The 18,606-nt window shown below is 39.3% G+C and overlaps 1 protein-coding gene across 1 annotated transcript; it reads right to left on the bottom strand.

Moving 5' to 3' along the window:
• Positions 1 to 395: 395 nt before the first annotated feature.
• On the bottom strand, positions 396 to 13,711 carry ripk3 (receptor-interacting serine-threonine kinase 3). The gene is made up of 13 exons (XM_085450779.1): positions 13,651 to 13,711; positions 12,648 to 12,811; positions 12,406 to 12,571; positions 11,271 to 11,426; positions 9,650 to 9,801; positions 9,197 to 9,246; positions 7,578 to 7,739; positions 6,810 to 6,892; positions 6,305 to 6,368; positions 5,002 to 5,066; positions 2,778 to 2,829; positions 2,464 to 2,654; positions 396 to 686 (listed from the first exon to the last, which is right to left on the bottom strand). The coding sequence occupies exons 2-13, from the start codon at positions 12,803 to 12,805 to the stop codon at positions 465 to 467; spliced, it is 1,521 nt and encodes a 506-aa protein (XP_085306905.1). The 5' UTR covers positions 12,806 to 12,811; positions 13,651 to 13,711; the 3' UTR covers positions 396 to 464.
• Positions 13,712 to 18,606: the final 4,895 nt, after the last annotated feature.

The following is an 18,606-nucleotide window of genomic DNA, read 5'->3' on the forward strand; positions in this document are numbered from 1 at the left end:
ACCTGCAGGACACCGGCCCTTGAGGCCTGGAGTCGAAGACCTGTGCATTAATGCAAATCCTACGTTTGGTTTTATAACACATATTGACTTGTTGTGATTAACAGTCAGTCTGCCGTTAAGGCAATTTCTGGCTTAAGATGATTTCCTGGCACTGTGTCTTTGGATATTTGTTGACCACAGTAGGTGAAAAAGCATCAACCATATGACCAGACTTGGCCCATAATTCTAATGCTGACAGTGCAAAAGAAAGGTGTGATATTTTTTTCACTGGTTTCAGCATTTCAAACAAAATAAACAGAATAAATACAGAAAATAATAGAAAACAAAAAGCTTTTTCAGAAACCTGTCCAGATATAAAAATCCACTACAACAGATTAAAAAAAAAAAACATGCAAAAAAAACCCCTTAAATATGATCTCAAATTTGAGAAGTTAAAAAGAAAGAGGGAAGATTAGACAATACACTCAGCCAACTCCTCCAGCCTTGTTCCCCCAGCCTCTCAAGTGTGGCAGAGGGACGTTAACGGCAGATGGTGCTGTTGGGTGCCTCTTCCGCTCTAAAGGATCTGTGGCGCAGATGTGCATGGTGTTGTTGTCACCAAGTTGTAATCCAACTACGTTGCAGAAGTGCATGTTGATTCTAGGTGTGGCAGGATAGCAGAAATTACCAGGGCTGGAGGACTGACGCTGCAGAGAAAAGAAGAAGAATATTTGTTTAAAGCGGTTCAGAATAAAAGAAAATCATGTTAGTTTGAGCCGCTGTAAGATTGAACAAAAATGTTTACATTCATTTTCCAGCACTTAAAATTCAGTCTTTTTTTGTCTTTGCTAAGAACTATTTTGGAAACATTTCATTTGGTTTTCTTAGCTTCAGACAGCTCTTTTTGTTTTTCAGTTTTTCTACTTTTGGACCTCTATGATGTCACTGAGAGCCGATGTCCCTAATACAGTAACCCCACTGAACCCTCAAAGCACTTTCTTACTACAAACCTGATTCAGTCATTTACACACACGCACTTTTTTCCTACGTTCTAAGTGTTTTTAACCTAATATTCATACATTCATTGTTCAGTGGATACATCGGGGGTCAGTATTTTGCTCAAACATACTTCTACATGCAACCAACAGAAGCCTGAGATCAAAACACCAACCGTCCGATTGGTAGACGACCTGCTCTACCTCCTGAGCCACAGACACCGCTGTGAACTGTAAATGATACAAAGTTAAAGTAAAAATTTGAACATGAAGCTGGAATGGAGCGTACCATGTTTCATCTCGTGGCTAAAAATTGTGTATCATGCAGTAAACCTTTTAATCTTTTTTTTTAATCAAAACATTTCTTAGCACAAGAATTGATGACTGAAGCTCAAATCTAACTGAAGATTTTGGCCCTCTGTGGACAAAAGTAATGGGACACCTTCACATACCACCTACAGGACCTGCTCAGACATGGAAACACATGCTATGAAGCTCCTGTTGTATATGTTCGTGCTGATATTAGTGCCAGATGATGTTTGGAGCTCTGTAGTTACTGAGTCAGCAGAGCTTTGGAGAAGTTTGCTCTTTTCGGGTTTTTAACTACTGCCTACATATATTTTTACTAGAATTGCTTTTATTTTGACACATTTTAACATTTATGAGGCACAACATGCAAGAAACATTTGGGTTATGTAGCTGCATGCTAAACAAGCAGATCTTCATAAAATAGTTATGGAAAGTGGACCAGTTCTCATATATTGTTTTTCTACTGTACTGAAGGACCCAAAGCGCTTTATACAACATGCCTCATTCACAGCCATCCATACAACCGCTTTTTTCCTTACTATCTAACATTCACACACATTCATTAAATCACATATTATACATGCATTTGGCCATCTGAGATTCCAGACTGGGTGTACCATATAGGAAAAAAGGGTAGACATGAACATAACCCTTGCCAGGTCACTGGTGACCAGTGCTGGTCAAGTTACTTGAAAATAGTAATTAGTTACTAATTACAGATTAATTCTCCAAGAAAGTCATCCAGTTACTTTACAAATTACTTAGTTTCTGCAAGTAATTAGTAACTTCATTACTTTTTAAAAACATGATACAAAACTTGAATATGTAACAAAGCAATGGTCCTTTCAGTCCAATTCTTTTTTTCTGCATAATCCATCATATACAATTGAATTTTTAGTAACGCACTAACACAGCGTGCTTATGGGAAAGTAACAGTAACTCAATTACTTTTTTTGCAATAATAATCCCTTTACTTGTTACTTGGAAAAAGTAATTGGATTACAGTAACATACTTCTTTTAACATGTTACTGCCCGTCTCTGCTGGTGAACTGGTAAGTTTTGAATTAGGTTAACTTATGAAGTTAATTAGTATATTCAAGCTCTTTTAATTGAAAAACATTAGACCTGCTCATTGTGGAAAAAGTCTTTAAGTCGGTGAAAAACAACGAACACACACACCTGGTACTGAGAGAAATGGTTTTGCTTAAAAGGTGGGCAAATGTTTTTCGATGATCTATTTTGCGGCTTCCTCGATGGAGCTGACGGGGGCTGCGACTGAATGGGCTGAACAGAGGATGGTTTCATTTTATAGCCTGCTGAGTGGGGTTGGTCCACCTGAGACACATTGGCAGTTCGATGTGAAGGTGATTCTGGAAGGCAACACATTTATCTTCAGACATGAAGCCACAACAGGCACTTTATTTGACTACAACAAACGGTTCCCCCTTCAGTCAACCGTTTCTGTTCTGCTTCAGCAACAACTTCCTTCTTACCTTTGACTCTAGTGTTGTCTCTTTGATTTGCAGGCCAACTGCCAGCCACTTCCTGTAAGAAAAGGAAATAAAAGAATTGCTCTGTTGCAAGTTACAGCAAAGATGAAGAATGTGGAATAAAGTGAGGATAAACAATCTTTACCGGCCTCATTTTCTCACAGTTCTTACAGGGTCTCAATGGGATCCGAGTGTAGTGAAAATTATTTAGATGCTTCCTGTGGCTTTGGTGTAGTGACAGTGTGTAAAACTGTGACGACAGTGGCTGATGAGCTTTACCGCAGTGTAACTTCCCTTGGATTAGGGCTCAAGATAAGTAACACTGATACTAATAATGGTACTAAAAACACACATGCTTTCCACTAAAAGTCTCTCACGATTGTCGTTCTTTCACAAGATATGCTAAAAATGTACAAACAAGATTAACGTATTTCTTTTATGAGTAAATCTATAAAATCCACATCTTGGAAAGCATCTACACTTACTGTAATGTTTTAAACTTTAGTTTTTTCTTGTTTTTTTTAAGTGAAACAATATAATTAAATGTGTGGTAGACAGATCTACATCTACGCCCCTCTCATTACACAACTATGATTACATGTATGTGATTCATAGTCAGCGTTACATTTTGGCTTAACGTAAGAGTCCATTTCCATCCCCCCCATATGAAAGTCCTCTACTTAGATGATTGCACCACTTGGTCTTACTTCCTATATGGACTATTTTCTATTATGAAATTTAAACCACAATGTATTGCAGAAGTCTAGTTACCATTCAGACCACTTGAATTACAATATGTTGAAGGGGTATTTTTGATTTTTTTTTTTGTTCAGTGATGGCCCAATGTGAACCTTAATGTAAAAAACCACTAGACCAGCAGTTCTAGATATTAATCATTAGTTAGTCCTTCAAGAAAAGTATGCTTTATGATTCTAATAAAAATGTAACCTGAAGTGAAAGTCTATCAGTCTGTTATGGGGAGGGGAGCAACCATAGTCACTAAGGGATTTTTCCAGGTTGATGGCTTCTTAAACCAGGGGGTGTGGGAACTCCAGGCCTCAAGGGCCGCTGTCCGGCAGGTTTTAGATGTGTCCTTGATCCATCACAGCTGATTTAAATGGCTAAATTACCTCCTCGACATGTCTTGAAGTTCTCCAGAAGCCTGGTAATGAACTAATAATTTGATTCAGGTGTGTTGACCCTGGGTGAGATCTAAAACCTGCAGGACACCGGCCCTCAAGGCCTGGAGTTCGACACCCCTGTTGTAAGGAAAAAACCCTAAAATAATCCAAAGAATAACCCAGCCATCAGACAACTCCTTACAACCAAGCACATGGTGACAGTGGAAAGGAAAAACTCCCTTTTAACAGGAAGAAACCTCGGGCAGAACCAGGTGCATGGACCATGCGGCCATCTGCTGCGACCGGTTGTGGGTGAAGGGAGGAAGACAGGACAGAACACACATGTCCTTAATTTTAAAATTAAATATAGTGGACAACAGTATCGGTCTTCACCTCTTAATCTTTGAATTCAGGTGCTTTCAGTCTCATGTGCGCAGGTATATAAAGTCCTGCCTCTGGCCATAAAGTCTGCCTTTACAAACATATGTGAAAGAGTGGATCATTCTGAAGACCTCACTGAATTACAGTGTGGTGCTGTTAACAGGACGCCATCGTTGCAACAAGTCAGGTTATGAAGTTTCTTGCCTCCCAGTTAGTCAACAATCCCCTGTGTTTAAGAACCAGAGTACCTCAGACCACGTAGCGTTACAGAGCGGGGTCACTGAGTCTAAAAGTTGCAAACCTCCTCTGGCATTACCGTCAGCACAAAACCTGTGCACAAGGAGCCCCATGCATGGGTTTCCATGACTTGTACATGTAATGCTTAGGTTGTCGTGCTTATTTTACATTTGCTGTGTTCAGGATTCCTCTTTGAAAATTCCCCTAGTGCAGTAGGAAGTGATGCACACAGTATTTCCCCGTGACTGAAGAAGCGCAGTGTTGAAACAATACTGTATTGGCCAATTCATGACAAAAGGGAAAGAAATGGCATAGAGCACATTTTGAGTATTTGAATGTTGTTTTTTGCCACTCAGCTCATTCTGACTACAACACTGATGGTTGGTTTATAATTTCAAACCTACATGGTGTTTGGAGCTAATCCTTTCTGACAACTATATATAATTTGTCAGCGTTGAACTGAAGCAAACGTGGCTCTTTCTGCTCACCTGAATGGGCGGGCGCCCTGTAGGGACATCTTCACAAATGTTTGCAGGTTTCACTATGGTGCTCACTGCAAAAAATATACTGCTATTGTTATTATTGTTATTATATAGATAAAACAAGCTTTTATTGTAGTTTTCTTTTGTAGTTCTGTAGCATCAGTTCATTTTCTAGCCAGAAAGACAAATAGAGTTCACACTGCTACATGTTGATGACAATTAGAAGAACATGAAAGCTGTAGCGAAGTTTGGTTTTGACAAATCTGTTGGTTTTTTGTTTTGTTTTTTTGCTCTGTTTCACACAGAAACTTACGGAGCCCCGCAGGGGACATGGAAGAAAAAAAATTAAGACGGACTTTTGCAAGATCTCGCAAAAGTTTTGCGAGATCCCGACTTAGTTTTGCGAGATCTCGCAAAACTAAGTCGGGATCTCGCAAATGTTTTGCAAGATCTCGCAAAATAAACTCGGGATCTCGCAAAATTTGTGAGCTCTCGCAAAAGTTTTAGCCGCCAGCTCGAAGCCGACCGGGAGGTCGAGGCACGATGTGCCGGGAAAGCGGTGTTCCTCCCAGCTGTAGTACGTCTCGACCTCCCGTTAGCTTCGAGATGGTGGGTGTCAGATCTCCGAAAACGTCGGAGCACTTTTGCAAATATGTGATGTCTTGTAAACCAAGCAGATATCTGACGTTTACACAACTACATTCACGCCTCAAAACATCTTAAAAGTTTATTTTGTGACCCAGAAAGAATAATATTACAACTAAGTAGCTGCCGCCATTGTTGGAATTCAACTTTTGCGAGATCTCGCAAAGGTTTTGCGAGATCCCGAGTTTGTTTTGCGAGATCTCGCAAAACTTTTGCGAGATCCCGAGTTAGTTTTGCGAGATCTCGCAAAAGTCCGTCTTAATTTTTTTTCTCCCATGTCCCCTGTGGGGCTCCGTAGAAACTTTAAGTGGAAGCTTTAGAAAAAATCATGTTTTAGACACTAAGTGAGAAATTAGCTTATCTTTGCATTGACTTGAGTCTCTAATCTGACATAGCAACAGACAAGAAAAAATGTAATGAGTGCATTTTCAAATATTGTAGACTTTTTCTTTAATGCACTCAATCAAAAATATGCTTATTGGCTTCAGATATTGGTATAAATATCTGAACCAGGGCGTATTGCTCTTCTTGCTGTGACACCTATTAAATAACCAAGTTGTAATGTATTCACAAGTACGCTTTAAATGTGTGGTGTTAAACATGGTGGGAAACATACAAAACAATATCACAGAATCTAATATACGCTGATTATGGTAAAACAGACCTGCAGACTGAGCAATAGAAAACCTCTCAAACTGCTCAGTCATTTCCTCTGTTTCCGTTTGGTCCTGGAAAGAGGAAAAGAAACAAAAAATCAGTCCGTGACGTAAATTAACCTCCTAAGACCCGAACTCTTCCACGGCATGCATTTTTAATTTCTCTTTGATATTTGGGCATATTGGGGCCCAATGAATGTAAAAACAAAGAATTACCAGATTTTTTTTTAACCTTATTTTTGTTTTTATGAAAAATCAGAGCCACATATGAGGATATTTGTTTAAAATGTTGATAGAACAGTAGCAGTATAACGTCCTCGTCAGTGGATATCAGGCCCTTCTAGAGCAAAATTGAGTATTTTGGTCTAAATAACCCAAAATGTGATGTCCACATATGTGGACGCCAGGTCCTAGGAGGTTAAGAAAAAACAAAAAAATATGCTGCGTCATGTCAAAGTTTCACATAGTAACAAAATTACTTATGTCTATGAAAACAAGAGGTTTGTCCCTCACCAGTTTCTTCAGCACTCCATGAACGGCGTCAATAATTGCACGTTTGTGCATCTTATACAGCTCTTCTGTCACAATTGTGCACACTGCAGAGGGTGTGAAGACAAAACATTAGGGCCAGCCAAGCTGCTCTGGTTTTCTTTAGAGTTTAGATAACCTGGTTTGAAAGATTTCTTCAGCAATTAAAAATGTGAAATATAAAGTAAATACTGTCCTTAACAAATTTATTAGTCCACCCGTTTAAAACTAAAAGTTATGCTGTTATTTATTAGCCAAATAATGAACTGAATTCACAAATTTATAATCAAATTTACCCAAATTTGAGCTTCTTAAGGAAGCTGGGTTTTGTGTGCATGTAAAGCACTTTGGTTTAAAATGTGTTATAGAAATAAAATCTCCATTTCTTTGCTTAGTCCTGTTCTAATCAATAACAAGAGTCTCCAGCTATGCTAGATGCTTTAAGAATAATGCTAATGTTCAACCTCTGTGGTTCAAAAACTACTTTACTGCATTAAGTATAAAATAGCATAAAAACAGATAATACACATAAGAAATTTAAAAAGCAATAAAAAGGGTGAACAGAAAGACCGCATGACATAAAAGGAAGTTTATAAAACTGTTTCACTGATTCTGCAAGCCTCATCTCCTCAGGCACATCATTAAAAATCTGAGGGACCCTGATGACAAAAGGACCTTCAGATTTAAGCCTTTGCAGAGTCAGTAGAGACCCACCTCAGGCTCTAAGACAACCATCCCACCCAGTTTTCTTACCATGAGAAGTGGGTCTTTGAGCAGGTTTAGCCTCCCAGCATTTCTGCATGAGCTCCATTAGTCTTGCTAACCCGGCACGCCCTGCAGCCAAACAACGGATCTCGTCCAGCGATGGACGGTCTCCCTGCGGGATGCGGAGACGAACTATGCTGGACAATGCATCTGCATCAGAGGGATGTGTGCGTCAGGAGAGCATCAACATTTTACGTTTCTGCACTGATGATTATTTTGAAGTGATGTGTTTAAATTTTCTCTAACAAATAGCTTCATATGAACAAAGGACTAAAAGTAAAGTGTTTTTTGGTTTGCTAAATTTACCTTACTATTATGGGACACTCTCTGCCCTCTTCCAGGGTAGCATAACACTTATGCTATAACATAAGTGTTAGCACTTAAGCTTATTGAGTGGCAAAAAGCATGACTTCACTTCAGTTTTGCAGACATGTGATTGCTAACCATGTACTGTTAACAGTGAGCCACTTAGAGGTGTGAGATTAAGGTGACATTTGGTGATGAAAACACCAAATGAGATGCTGCACTCTATGTGAGAGAGGGTATCTTGGAGGACCACGACTGCCAATGCCATCCTACAAATCACTTAAGAAGAAGAATATTGCTGCATAGTTTGAATGGAAGCGACAGATTTATCTACAAACACTGTCCCGCTGCTCTCAGAGCTGTAACTGAAGTGCGACACAAAGCGAGATTGGAGAAGGTTTGCTTACAAAGTAAAAGCTGCATGTTTTAGACTATGATGATCTGGATGACTGAGAACCTGCACAGACATACTTGTTATGATGTTGTGATACAGAGCTGAGACACAAGTTTTACTAAAAATTCCTGAACAAAAAATTTAACATGAAAAACTAAAGGAAATTATTGCAATCTGCCAGCAATCAAGGCAATCACAGCTGAACTTTCTTTGCAACTGATTTCACTCACTAACAGAAACATTCAGGATCCACCAATTTTGCGAAATACACATTTTTCCCTAGCAACCAGTGGTTCTATGATGGCCAACTGGGCTTCACTTTTTAGACTGGGAGTAACTGCCATCTGTTATGCTACGTTCACACTGCAAGTCTTAATGCTCAATTCCTATTTTTTGATCAAATCCGATTTTTTTTTGTCTGTTTGATGATGATGACCATTCAAACAGCAGTCGCTTTCTAAAACATCAGATATGTATCGGATTCAGTACCACATACGAAAGTGACCCAGGTCGGATTTGAAAATATCAGATTTGTTCTGTTCAAACTGTCATACCATGATCGGATATGTGTCGCATAGGGTCAAAAAAGTCGATTTGATGCGCTTTCGCCTGCATTGTGAACGTAGCCTAAGACTCTATGCTGATCACAGACTGTCAAACTTTCTGTTTGACTGTTGGTTCATTGTCTAAAAACAGTCAGTGGAGTCTTTAGTTTAGTTATTCTATCTTCTGGTTACACATGGTGAATTTCCACTATGTGGCTTCAGTTTGCTGCCAGTTAGAATCAAAAACACTGGCTATAAAGGGGGCTCTGTCAATATGCATTCAATCATGTGAAGCTCAGAGTCAAATAAGGATAGAAGCTGTTTTTGAGCCAAGGAGGGGGAAGATTATGGAAGCTACCTACGTGGATATGGTTCTTTTCCTGTGACAATGGACCACAACAGTATACCATAGCTGAAAGAGAGATGGAGAAAATCAAACACAGCAATTATAATAATGTATATCTGCAGTCATTGTCGAGTTTGGCTATCAGTTTGTCAGTCTGCTCCATGACATCAGTAACAACAACACGACCAGATTACAGAGGGAGGAGTTAAGCAACTGGCTGCAGTTCGTCAAATGAGGAAGTCACATGATTACAATTACGATACATTATTCCTCAGCCAAGTTCCCTGGAACCTGTTAACCTCGTGTGTTACCACTCGTATTTTTATTTACCCACCAGCAATGAGCCTGTGGTTAATGGCTGTGGATTAGAATGCAAAGTTCACCATCTAATGTTTTAAGATGAGTGTGAAGGTGAAATTTGGCATTGGTACTAATTCCTAAATATCAAAGGAAAAATTGACTCTTTTACCTGTAGATATCAGATGCCCGAGTTGGGTTGTATGAGATGCTAAATGCCTCTGGGGGCATGTAGCTGATAGTTCCCCCTTCTTCTTCGTCGCTGTACTTCTTAGATTTCCGTGTGACACTTTGGGAAAACTTGGCAAGGCCGAAATCTGTAAGCTAGACGGAAACAGAGGGAAGGAGAAGACAATCAGGCAGTTTGTTTGGACAAAAATACTGTATTTTACACAAACCTACAGTGCATTGTATTAAAAATATTACTGCTTTATTAAAGACACCTTAAAAGAAACTGCTCAAACTGTTATCTATCTCATTTTACTGCAATCTTTCCGGTCTTTGATGTTATCCATGAAAACAGTCATGGATAATTATTTAAAATTACATTCATGACTTGTGGAGTATGTAAGTTGCACTTGAGTAACCCCTGAAATGACAAAGCAAAAAATCCATGTGAAATGCTGAAGTAAAACTACTTTGTAAAAACCCCCCAAAATTAATTATATTGGCCAACTTTCTGAAAATCTTACATTTTAATTTTATAAACACATCACAGAACAAATGTTTTTAAATGTCTTTAGATGTATTAAGAGTTTTAGAGGATATTATTAATTAGAAAAAATAATAGTAGTAATAAAATCATATGTAAGCTAATTTTAAACCATTTTTATTCACCAAAAACCTTTTAATAACCCAATTATTACAGGTGTGCTTCATAATAAAGTAGTCAAGTGGTCTCAATATTAAGCTAACAATAGTAAGAAATGGATTTAAAACCCTTTATTCAAATCAATCTAATATCTGCTAACATATTAAAAAATAAACCCATCTATTCACCAAAATCATCAAAATTTAGCTTCGTTGAGAAAGTTGGACCTATTGCCGCTGTCACAGGGTAAGAGGTAGTCTAGACTCTGGCTATCATTATTGTATTTGTAGAGTCACCAATAAAACACTCAAACATGTAATAAACGTGTCCATTTCATGCTTTGTCTCTTCAAAGCTTGAAAAGGACCTAAATTTAATCATCAACAGATGAACACAAGGTCAACTTGGTTGGTACCAAAGGAGATTTATCAAATAAAGAATTGTTGGCTAACGGCTTGTGATTGACAAGTATTCAGTTGTCTGGGTGGATGCTCTCCATCGCGAACAATCCTGCCAACATCTTTACTCAAGATACTTTGGAAGTCCTGTTTCTCATAACGTCTCTGATTCAGTCACAGTAAATACAGTTGGATGAGGTTTGGGACTCTTCCAAGAGGAAACTCCACCAGTTTTACGCATTAAAGTCTGTTTACAGTTGTGCAAAGCCTTTTGTGGTAAACACCATGATGTCATTGTGGTTAGGCTAAAGAGTGGGGCTCAAAGTCAGATGGAAAGCATTAGAGAAAATACAATTTTCTTTAAGCAAATAGTATTATTAAATTTCTTTATGACTGGGCCAAGTGTCCCCTTTTTTGGAAATCAAAATATGGTCACCCTAATATAAGACCTCTGCTGGTGATTCAAAGGTTTGAGTTTTCAATGTGAAGAAGAAAACGCAGCTGTTTGTATTTTTCCTTCCAAAATTTATAGAAAATAATTACTTCTAAATCAGCAGAGCACCATTTTAAAGTCTAAACAATCACCTTGGCATTCAGAAAGGAGTCCAGCAGCACGTTGCTCGGCTTTAGGTCCAGGTGCAGCAGAGCAGGAGAGAGATTGTGGAGGAAGTTTATACCTAGGGCCACCTGGTGGGTCAGTCTGAAGGCCAGTGGCCAGGGCGGGGGTCCTTGTAAAGTTCTCTGTTAGAGTAAGGGCAGATCATTTTGGCTTTACACTTTGACAATCTCTTGTCTTACATTTTTCTCATCTAGCTCAGTATAATCTCCTACTCATACATAATTTCTCAATTTAAACCCAGGTATTTGTAACTGGACTCTTCCAGTTCAGCTGCTTTGTTGTTTAAAGATGTTACAAATGAAAACCGGCCTAACCTTTAATCCTTATAACAATTTCAAGAAAGAGAACAATCAATATTAGTCTAGAGCCACCCTAAAGGCTCTTTGAGGTTGAGCTTAAAGACACAATGTCTATATGATTGCAACTGACATGATAATTTAGCATGTTAGCATCAGCTAAGGTAAAGCTAATTATTTTGTAACCAGACATACTGATAAAGTCTGAACTACTGACCGTAAACTGAGTCACAAATATGTGTGGATTTCCCTAAAGGTGAATCCCAATAGACTTCCATGTTATAATGCTCTACTTTTAAGACTTGAAGTTACAGTATGCATAATTAGCGAGTGCTAGGGTTAGCTACAAAGTCCCCTTGTCTACTCTCCTGTCCATATGGATAAAAGACAGTAATGGACTTTTTGTAATGAAATAACCCACACTGCCATAATCATTATTGGGAGTTGTATTGTTCAGCTGAACCTAAACAATATCAAACCAAGATTTATTTACTATTAGCTAACATTGATTTCTTCTTATGAGTGGTTCCTAGCTTTAAGCACATGACTTGTTACCATGATGGCAATGATTCTTGTACACTGAAAAAAACAATTTATATCTAAGCTCAACCAAACAAGCCCTTAACTTAAAACATGACATTTCCCTGACCCAAGGAGAGGTAGTTTACATGTTGAAAAAAACAGTACAGCATTTTAGAAGGGCTTGTTTAGGAAATTTTAGGCCAATCTATCCAATAAATTTTGAGACACTATAATTCGTCAAGCCTTTTGGCCTTCATCTAAGTGGATCAGGTATGTTGTTTACCTGCAGGTTGGCAAGTGATCCTCTCTCCATGAACTCCATGACCAGCCCAAGCTTTACTGGTCCAAAAGAGGGACTATGACCTTTAAAGACCCCAAGGACTGGAATGACGTATGGGCTGCTTCCTTTACACATCATTCTGACTTCACGCAGCAAGGATGAACTGGTCCTGTGTGTGTCGGATTCCCCCGTCAGTAAAATCCAACTCTTGTTATTATCTAAAAACAGTTTGGGTAACCACTTACCCATCGTCATCGTGGAGCAGTTTAACGGCCACATCGCAGCACCACATTTGATGTCTGGCCTTGTAGACTTGTCCGAAACCTCCAGAGCCTTTTACTTCCCAGTCATCCAGATCAGAGTCTCCAATCTCCGCATGAGTGGGAGAGCTGTGCAGTGCCATATTTCACTAGAATATTATATAAATGAAGACAGCAGGGAAATTTATTTTGTTATTATACAACTGTAGCTTGCCTCCACCAGTGTGTGAACGTGTGTGTGAATGGCATTCAGTGTGGCACTGCTTCATTCAACATGCCTACCCATATACAAATAAGAAGTAGGTAAAATAAATACTTTTCTGGGTTTATTTGGCTTGAAATGCCAAAATTGGTACCCAAAGAGCAGAAGTGTTAGCTAAAGACTTTCACGTCATGGAGTTTGAATGTGTTCCCCTTTGAAAAATGTTTACTTCTGTCAGGTGTTACCTTGTTATGTGGTCATCTGTTCAATTTGCTGCCAGCAGCGTCATAAATACTGATTTTCTTTATTGCTTCAGTCATTGAGGAAGTTGAACCGTATGTTAGGAGGAACTAAAGTGCCTCTGGTAATGTCCATTTTAAAAGGTAAAATTCAGAGAACTAGCTTTTCAACACACACCTCAACATATACACAGGAAACCACACTCTTTGTTTTTCAGGGGCCTTGACACGCTACAAAAATTCCAGAAAGTCGGCAAAATAAAAGAAACGTGTCAACAATGCAGAAACACAACAGCCCTGCTGTGAAAGCCACCTCTGTAGACTTTGTTTTAGTGAACACTGTGAAGTATTAGAGACTTTAGTAGCTTCGGTTGTTCCCCTAAACTGCGATTTATACTAATTTAAAGGATGCCTAATGTTGTGTCTTCTTTGAACCAGACTGACACTACATTAAAGTTTGAAACCATTACGAACTCATTGCAAGACACTCACATAAACACTAGTAAGAGAATCTAGTGGATTTTTCAAAACATGGGGAATTACTCACCCTTAGTTATTCGCTCCTCTCTGTCATCATTCAATCATACCGAGTAAGTGTGAAAACCCTTGTGCTTATTCAGTGACTTTCTACTCGCTACTAGAGGCTGGACCTGGTGGAAGCAGAAGCGAAAGTTCAGCTCCGACCAATAAATGTCTTTTTTTTTAACTTCTGCTTCTGTCCTGCTCCTTTTTTATTTTTTTTAACCCTAGTTTTATTTCACAGATTTAAATCTTTAAGTGTTATTTATCACCAAAAAAAGGGAAGAGGAGAAATAATCAGGTGAAAAGTTACAAAAGACTTTTTTGTTGCTGTGAGAGTAATAATCATTCTGTAAGATTTTTTTTTAATTTGGCCAGCAGATGGTGCTCAACTCAGTGTGTCAGTAATGTCAGCTGAGTTATAGTAAATGGGAGGGTTTTACAAAATCACAACACCGCAAGTATGGAGGACTGACAAAACAGGCATCACACGCTTTTGTCTTGGCCTGAGCTTCTTTATGTGGATGAATCAGGGCTAAAACACAAATGAGACAAATAAAGACCAGGAAGTAAAGATAATCCTGAAATTAAAATGAATAAATACCCACCAATAAATACAGATAAAATACATTTAAAAATAAAACAGGTAAGAAAAGATAGCGTCCTGTGTTGATCTTTTTTTTTTTCTTAGGGTAATTTCATTAAAGGTTGGTTAAACATTATAGATGCAGGTTAACTAGCCCTAACTTTGTAACATGATCAATTAAAAACACTGGCATTAAAAGCCAAACACGTCATTATGTAATGACAACAGTTTATAGGTTCGCATCAACAGGCTTTGTTTCCAGATGATTAAAATAATGACAACACCGCCCCAGTTCAGACATTCCTGTGTCTTGCTTTTTTATTACAGGTGTGTCTGAACACACACCTGACATGTTGTCATTCGATGCAAGCCTGAAAGCAAGACTGATAATTTGCTCTGCAATCACATGCTAAAGAATCAGGGCGTGTGTGCTGAGCATTCTTGTCCTGTAGAGCAGGAACGTCAAACTCAGGTTGAATGAAGGCCATGCTGAATCACAATGACATACAGGGACATAAAGCAAAATTAATCTATAGTGACATGATTTATGTTTAGACCCATTGCCAAAAAAGACTGAAATTTCTATAGCAGATTGTAAAAAAAACAGTGCCTTTTTCTGTCCTTTAATTGTTTATCTATTAGCTAATTGCTTTGGTGTAGCATGACTGGATTGGAGGATTGGAGTCTTCGTCCAGCCAGTTCTGGCCCACGGGGGTTATGTCTGACAAACCTGATCTAGCAGAAAAAAACAAGCAGACTATTCAGGTTAAAGTTCTAACTGTTAGTTCAGCTACTGTGATCATCTTTGGGTTGCTTTTTCAAACTGACCTTCATAAAGTGTACGATCACGCTGGGTACAGCCAGCCCTTCAAGAAACTAGCTGCACATAAAAGTGTTCAAACAGGCTTTGCTCTTGAAAAACAAAGACTGCCTCAGTGAAAAAGAATCCACTGAATGTTCCTCACTATCAAAAACCATCACCTTGTTTGTCACCTTTCATTTTTTCAAGGCTTTTTGTGTTAGCCAGGTACTGAGCATGCAGGTGTGCAGAAAGAGCACCTCTCTGTTTGCACAGCTGCAAATGTTTATTGGGTCTTATCACCAATGGTGATGAGACAGCTTACAGGGAGGAGGTCAGCACCCTGACCCACTGGTGTCAAGACAACCATCTCACCCTCAACGTCGCAAAGACAAAGGAGTTGATAGTGGACTTCCGGAGGTGCAGAGAAGTACACACCCCCATCACCATCAGCGGCGCTGCTGTGGAGAGAGTGAGCAGCTTCCGGTTCCTTGGCGTACACCTGGCTGAGGATCTTACGTGGTCAGTACACATAAACAAAACAGTGAAGAAGGCGCAGCAGCGCCTCTTCTTTCTCAGGAGACTGAAAAGATTCGGCATGAGCCCCCGCATCCTCAGGACCTTCTATCACTGTGTCATTGAGAGCATCCTCACTGGATGCATCACCACCTGGTATGGCAACAGCACCGCCTACAACTGCAAAGCTCTCCAGCGAGTAGTGCGGTGCTCTGAACGGATAATTGGAGGTGAGCTTCCCTCCCTCCAAGACATCTACAGGAAGCGGTGCCTGAGGAAAGCGGGGAGGATCATCAAGGACTCCAGTCACCCCAGCCATAAACTGTTCAGACTACTTCCATCAGGAAGGAGGTTCTGCAGCATCCGGTCCCGTACCAGCAGACTGAGAGACAGCTTTTTCCATCAGGCCATCAGACTGCTGAACACGTCATAGACACCTCAGCTTCACTACTGGAACTTCAACATTATGCACTCCATACTGTACAGTAACGCCACTGTTTTGCACGTCTCAACTCTGTATATTTTTATATATTTTATTTATTGTTTACTCTATTTAATTTGTAAAATATGTGTACACACACACACACACACACACACACGTAGGAAAATATTTAGTATACACATCCAGAAATGCATATACTATTATATATTGTACATATATTTATTAGTTTCAGATGTAGCCATTCTTGTATTTTGCTTGTTTACATTATTGTATTTTGCACAACTCTGTTGCTTGTGAAGCTCGCACACAAGAATTTCACTCACATGTGCTGTGCCAGTGTGCCTGCACATGTGATGTGACAATAAAAGTGATTTGATTTTGATTTGATTTGATTTATTGGGGACATGAAGGGGGATGTCTCACCTGAGGAGGGCAACATGAGGTGTCATAGGTGGACAGAAATAAAAATCTAGAATTTTCTGCAAAACCAATGGGTTATAATCTTTAAACTTCAAGTTATTTTCTTAATATTGAGCTTTTTCTCAGACGTTTAAGTTCGTGAGTCAGAATTTTCAGATTACAACTCAAGATTTTGGAAACATTTTAATCAGGTCTGCAGGCCTGACAAGGAGGATTTGCACTGCTGTGCTGTGTTTGGCTGGCTATCAAACCTACATAAGAATGACACAACACGTGGTAAATGTTGCAGCACGTCTAAAACAAAAATGATGCTTACCAACATAAACCACTATTCTCTGAACAGACACGATATAACCACTGATAACAAGTGTTTGTCTTCCTCAGTGACGTGTCATGCAGGAGATAAACTAGAGATAAACGCAACACGTGTACATGCACTTCATGTTGCAGGAAGGCATTGATTTTCATACAGTCATGTAGTTGCATCTGTGGGGTGGAAGCATCTAGTGAGCATGCTCAGTTGTTTCTGATTCTTTATCAAGATGTAAAGAAGAAAAAATGACTTGGAAGGGCAGTTGATTGTTGATGCACAAGTATCTTCCACAGAAACTGCTTAACACACATCATATGGGGGTTCTAGTGTATACAGAGCTCATTATGTCACACAATGGAGGTTATGGTTGGTGGTAACTCAAAGACGTGTGAAACAGTGATTCTGTGAGGTAAATCATGAGAGCAAGAGAAATGTATGAGGCTGTACAGTAAGCTGTTAGCTGTCACTCAGCAAATAACAGAGGGGTGACAGAATAAAGGGAAAACATAAACCTATGAGAATTTGAGACTAATCAGTGCAGGTAATGTTTTTCAATCTTCTCTCCTCCAGTTTTGAACTGTAGCCTCAGTTTCCTGCTTTTAGCTGACAAGAACGACACCCGCTGCGGTCTTCTGCTGCTGTAGTCTGCTACCAGACTGCTGTGCATCCAAAGATGCTTTTCTGCAAACTTGGTTGTAACGAGATGTTATTTGGGTTACTGTCGGCATCAACAAGGCATTTTTGCACACAGAACTGCCACTCGCTGGATATTTTCCCTTTTTAGGCGGTTCTCTGTAAACACTAGAGATGGTTGTGTGCAAATATACAGTAGATGAGCGGTTTGTGAAATACTCAGACAAGCCTGGCACCAACAACCATGCCATGTTCACTGTCACCCTAAATCCCCTTTCTTCCTCATTCCTCATTCTGATGCTCAGTTTGAACTTCAGCCATTTGTCTCAATATTATCTGCACCTAGCTGCTGCTGAGTGATTGGCCGATCAGACATCTGTGGTAACAAGCGGTTGAACAAGCGTACCTAATGACATGGCATGTGAGTGGTTAAAAAGGGTCTATGAACAACAGCTGTTGAAGTTCTTTGCTTGTTTTTGTTTTTAAATAAATGTCATGGTAGAAAAATGAGTAAAGCTGTCACCTCATCATATTTTCTGCTATTCAGCAGATCTTACTTCCTTTATAAACACAGTTTTCCCAGACTTTAGGATAATAAATGTATACTTTGGTTTTAGGGAAGCTCCTCAGCTCAGCGATATGACCTAAATCAGACTTTACCCACACAGAAAAGCTTTAAAGGGGATGAGCTCATTGTCATTCATTTTGGATTTGTTGACACCGGATGTAGTGTAGGAGGTAGCAGCTCTCTTCCTGTCTTCGAGACAGACAAACTACCCCCCTTTTTTCCACCTCGAACCGTGGACGGAGACTTTTATTAAAAACCTGCAAATTTAAAAACAAATATCTTTTTTTAAATTTGAGCTACTGAAAGAGAAATGCGTTACCAAACAGCCCAGCTTTTCACTTTACAAAGCCTGTCAGTGAGCAAAGTGAAAATTTTTTAGAAAAACTAGAAAAGGAGCGACAGAAAAACCCGTTCTGACGTCAGTGGAAATCCCCTCTATCTCCATTGTGACTCTGACAAAAGTCAACACCTAAATGTATTTTAAAACACATGTTCCGATGCGTGGTTTAATCACACAGTCGTATATTTTTGTCCAGCTTCACGTAAACAAAAGACAAAACCTATGAGCCCTCCTTTATTTGAATCAATAAAGGAGCATACCGTCAATTCTTTCTGTGTCCGGTAATTCTCCCTTGCAGCCGCGCACGGCCTCGGCAGGGTTATTATCATCAGGGTATTACTACAGGTGACCCAGTAAGAGGTAACCA

Source organism: Copadichromis virginalis, linkage group LG3, assembly GCF_057382275.1.
Source record: "Copadichromis virginalis isolate Kocher_CV1m ecotype Utaka linkage group LG3, C_Virginalis_male_GT1.1, whole genome shotgun sequence".
Lineage (NCBI taxonomy): Eukaryota > Metazoa > Chordata > Actinopteri > Cichliformes > Cichlidae > Copadichromis > Copadichromis virginalis.

Coding starts and splice junctions, on each gene's coding strand:
- ripk3 (XM_085450779.1), bottom strand. CDS start 12,805: ATGGCACTGCACAGCTCTCCCACTCATGCGGAGATTGGAGACTCTGAT. Junction 12,572..12,647: donor CTGCTCCACGATGACGATGG/GTAAGTGGTTAC, acceptor CGACACACACAG/GACCAGTTCATCCTTGCTGC. Junction 2,830..5,001: donor CAGGGCGCCCGCCCATTCAG/GTGAGCAGAAAG, acceptor CTTTTCTTACAG/GAAGTGGCTGGCAGTTGGCC.